Here is a 4,516-nt window from a genome sequence, read left to right on the forward strand (position 1 = left end):
TGTTTGCTTTCGATTTTAGACGTGAAAATTCACGTTTACAGGAAGCAAAAAATTCAACCTTCCACGTAAATTTAATTTTAAACGTGGAGAGAAAAAGAAAAATCATGTTCATAAGTCAAAACCAAACAAGCACTAAATAGAAGTAGATAAAAGGATGGATATGTGAAAACTAAAATCGAAAAGACAAGGGTAACATCGTCTTGTTAATTTTAAAATAAGGTTCACATTGGTTGACCCTTAGAATTGGAGTGGCGGCCCCTACGCCGTTGGCCTTGGTTAACAATTCTCTCTCTCTTTCTCTCTCTCTGTCCATGTCCTTGTAGTATTAAAAAGCCAAGGCACTAACAACCAACATAACAAAGCAGATAAGAACCCAAACCCTCCTCTGCACCACTCTCTCTGTCTTCTGTTGCCAACTAAGACAACATGGACGACATCTTCTCCTCCCTCAAGCTCCTTTCCCTCTCCTTCATGCTCCTTCTCTTCCTCCTCAAGCTCACTGTCTTGCTCTGGTGGCGTCCCAGAAAAATTCAAGGCCATTTCTCCAAGCAAGGCATCCGAGGCCCCCCCCTATCGTTTCTTCATTGGAAACGTCAAGGAACTAGTCTCCATGATGCTCAAAGCCTCTTCCCAACCCATGCCTTTCTCTCACAACATTCTCCCCAGAGTCCTCTCCTTCTACCATCACTGGAAGAAAATTTATGGTAGGTCCAAAATACATTCTATTCTGCTCTCCTCTCCTCCACCCTCCACCAAATGCATTTCTTATTAATTATAACCCCTTAATTTCCCTTATACTATTATTATTTATTATCATCACAATTCGTCCTTCTCCTCATCATTAAAGTTGGCGCTCTTCACTGCCATCATCATGATGTTTCTTTTGCAACTTCCATCACAATTTCAGACTTTTCAAGCCTCCTTCCGGAGTTAGTCTGTTTCTTTTTCCAACTTTTCAGGCTTTTCTCTTTTTCTCACTTACTCCTTAGCACCTTGCTCTTTGATGCATGATGTTGAAGTTCCAAGTTTGGACGCTAGCTAGCTAGCTAGCTCCACCTGGCCTTAGATATTATATGCTTTCTCTATTTCCTTCTTTTCCCTTATTTCTTCAATCCTTCCTTGCCTCAAAATCCAACAAGCCTTTACTTTGATGTGTGATACAAACATTGTCCATATTCTTAACCTCATTTTACTATTAAAAAATACTACTACATACTGATTAAGTACCCTGGATGAAAGCATAATTTTTGTGATGTGTAAGTGCACTTTGTTGGCATTGTGGAGTTGTCATCTCTTTTCCACTGTCCTCTTTGTTTTGTTTTTGTATGGGAGGAATTGAAGTGTGACAATGTTGTTGTATGTGTTTGGTAACCGTTTTAAAATTGACTTGTCTTCTTCCCACCTCCTGTTATCTCTCTCAATGTCTCTGTGCTGTAGGGTCTACTCTACACTATCCATGCTCCCTCTGAAACTAATGGCTGTCATGTTTCCTGCTCCTTCCTCTTTTTGCAAACTTCACATTTACTACTTGCGGGAGTCTGCTACTTCCATCTTTGTGCTAAAAAGGCCTCATTTATATTTTTTTATAACTGTAGCAATACAATTAATCTTAATATTAGTGAAAAATGAATGAATTAATTAATGTGTTCATTGGATGGATGGCCATGGCAGGTGCAACATTCCTAGTTTGGTTTGGACCCACAGTTCGTCTGACCGTCTCTGATCCAGACCTCATCCGGGAAATCTTCACATCCAAGTCAGAATTTTACGAGAAAAACGAAGCTCCACCCCTGGTGAAGCAGCTAGAAGGTGATGGGCTCCTTAGCCTGAAAGGAGAAAAATGGGCTCACCACCGAAAAATCATCTCTCCCACTTTTCACATGGAAAATCTCAAAGTAATTAACTCCAACCCAGGCCCATTCTGATTGATTAAAAAGATAATATTTTTAGTGTTTGAGAAAAGCAATGTGATAAACAAGATTTGGTGTGTATGTTTTTAATTAGTTACTGATACCGGTAATGGCAAGAAGCGTGGTTGAGATGTTGGAAAAGTGGTCGGCAATGGGTGAGAAGGGTGAGGTGGAAATCGAAGTTTCGGAGTGGTTTCAAACCCTAACCGAAGACGTGATTACGAGGACAGCGTTTGGAAGCAGCTACGAAGATGGGAAAGCCATTTTCCGTCTGCAAGGCGAACAAATGGACTTAGCCGCGGATGCTTTTCAAAAAGTATTCATTCCAGGTTACAGGTAATTAATTAATTAATTAATACTATTTCAAGTGTTAGTAGTAAGTGGTAGTCGTAGCGGTGACATGAATGAATTGGTTAAATTTGTGAATAGATTCTTTCCGACATGGAGGAATATAAAATCTTGGAAATTGGACAAGGAAATAAAGAAATCGCTGGTGAAGCTGATCGAACGACGGAGAGAGAATTGGAGGAATGGAGAGGAAAAGGGTAGAAAGGATTTGTTGGGGCTAATGATTGAAGCCTCGAACATGAATTCGTCGAATGTCACAGTGGATGACATGGTGGAAGAGTGCAAGAGCTTTTTCTTTGCAGGCAAACAGACCACATCCAACCTGCTGACGTGGACCAGCATTCTCCTTGCTATGCACCCACAGTGGCAGGTAGAGGCACGTGAGGAGGTTCTGAATATGTGTGGAGCACGTGACCTCCCCACCAAAGACCATGTTGCAAAGCTAAGGACGGTAAGCGCAAAAATTAAAATTAAATCTTCCCTTAATTTGTCTCTTCTTAGTTCTTAATCGCTTACTAAATACTAAATACTAAATACTAAATAGTAATGGGTGCAGCTGAACATGATTGTAAACGAGTCCCTGAGGCTGTACCCGCCGACGATCGCCACAATCAGACGGGCCAAAACGGACGTGGAGTTGGGGGGGTACAAGATACCACGTGGGACGGAGCTGCTGATTCCAATCGTGGCCGTCCATCACGATCAAGCGATATGGGGGAACGATGCGAACGAATTCAATCCTGGGCGTTTCTCCTCGGGGGTGGCCCGCGCGGCGAAGCATCCATTGGCCTTCATACCGTTCGGTCTGGGTGTGCGCACATGCATCGGACAAAACCTCGCAGTGCTCCAAACCAAACTGGCCCTCGCAATCATACTGCAGCGTTTTAGTTTCAGGTTGGCCCCTAGTTATCAGCACGCACCAACGGTCCTGATGCTACTCTATCCTCAGTACGGCGCACCAATCATTTTCCAACACTTGTCACCACCGGATCCTCATCATCACTATATATCTTCCTTTTCCTATAATTTATAATTTATTTTTACTTACTCACTCTACCATTACCATTACCATTACCATTACCATGTGACCCTTCCTCACAATGTAATTGTAATCTACCTACTTCTACTTGGAGTTATAGGACTTAGATGCCTAACACAATTCGCTACATACCTGCTCCTTCACTTCTCTATCTTTCTGTATATTATTTTCCTTCATTTTTTTACACACATTTTTTATTTTCTAATGCATTTTTGGCCCTTTCGATTGTCTTTTGCCACTCTAACCATTTCTTTCTTCTCATTATTTCATCCTCTTCATTCTCCATACTTTTTCCTCTCTCTCCAAACAGTTCCAAATAAAATCTCTAGACCTATGCTAAATATTCAAAACTATCATGTCATAGATAAAATTCAAATTAATCATTTCTATTTCAATTTATCAACCTTTACATTATAGAATTCTTCGTCAAAAGTACAGAGTTGTGTACCCCGTGAAGGACCCCTTGGGAGAGGTCACGGGTAACCAAAACAAGAAGGAAAAATTAAAATAAAAAAAAAACTTGTTAATTGACGTGCACACTTAGTTTTTCATTGCGAGGGTTTTATTTCAATTTTATTTTCCCTTCTTATCTCTAATTTTTCACCTCATATTCAAGTTATATATTTAAATAACCAACTTTACTCCAAAATAGATAACTAAAATGCACTAGGCTCATCCAAGAAGAATGAAAAAAATCATTAGCTGTTTCCAAAAGCAGCGCAATCATGAGACACACTACAAACTTTTTTTTCTTCTTTTTATAGAAAATGTAAATATTTTTCATGGAAACAATTTTGCTCAAATCAAATATTATTGGTGTATATATATTGAGAACTCAAATTTGATATTATTATTTAAGTTAAAATAATTTAATATCAATTTATTTGGTGGTAATCATGTTTTTTCTAACAAGACAAATGAACTCATCATTAAATAATTTCTGCCTTTTAATAAATTTTTTTGAGACTAATAAATAAGCATAGTTCGATTATTTAATTTAAATATAAAAAAATGGACACTAGATAACATCGAACAATATTTTTTTATCTTTCCACATACTTTTAGTTGTTTATACACATGTATAAAAAATATATACAACAAATCTAAAAGATACAACTTTCTGTCTTCCCAATTTTATGTTCAACAAATGTTTTCCAATCAATTATGAAGCAATATAATGTGTAAAAGTTATCAAGAAAATACCATGGATATATATAAC

At 38.4% G+C, this 4,516-nt stretch overlaps 1 protein-coding gene across 1 annotated transcript; it reads left to right on the forward strand.

Moving 5' to 3' along the window:
- The first annotated feature begins 256 nt into the window (after positions 1-256).
- BAS1 (Cytochrome P450 superfamily protein) lies at positions 257-3,561 on the forward strand. The gene is given in 6 exon segments (XM_020376033.3): positions 257-564; positions 566-704; positions 1,672-1,895; positions 2,005-2,246; positions 2,340-2,709; positions 2,815-3,561. Coding segments are annotated over 6 exon segments (1,590 nt in total). The 5' UTR covers positions 257-426; the 3' UTR covers positions 3,292-3,561.
- Positions 3,562-4,516: the final 955 nt, after the last annotated feature.

This window comes from Cajanus cajan, chromosome 5 (genome assembly GCF_000230855.2).
Source record: "Cajanus cajan strain Asha chromosome 5, NIPB_CcT2T_4, whole genome shotgun sequence".
Lineage (NCBI taxonomy): Eukaryota > Viridiplantae > Streptophyta > Magnoliopsida > Fabales > Fabaceae > Cajanus > Cajanus cajan.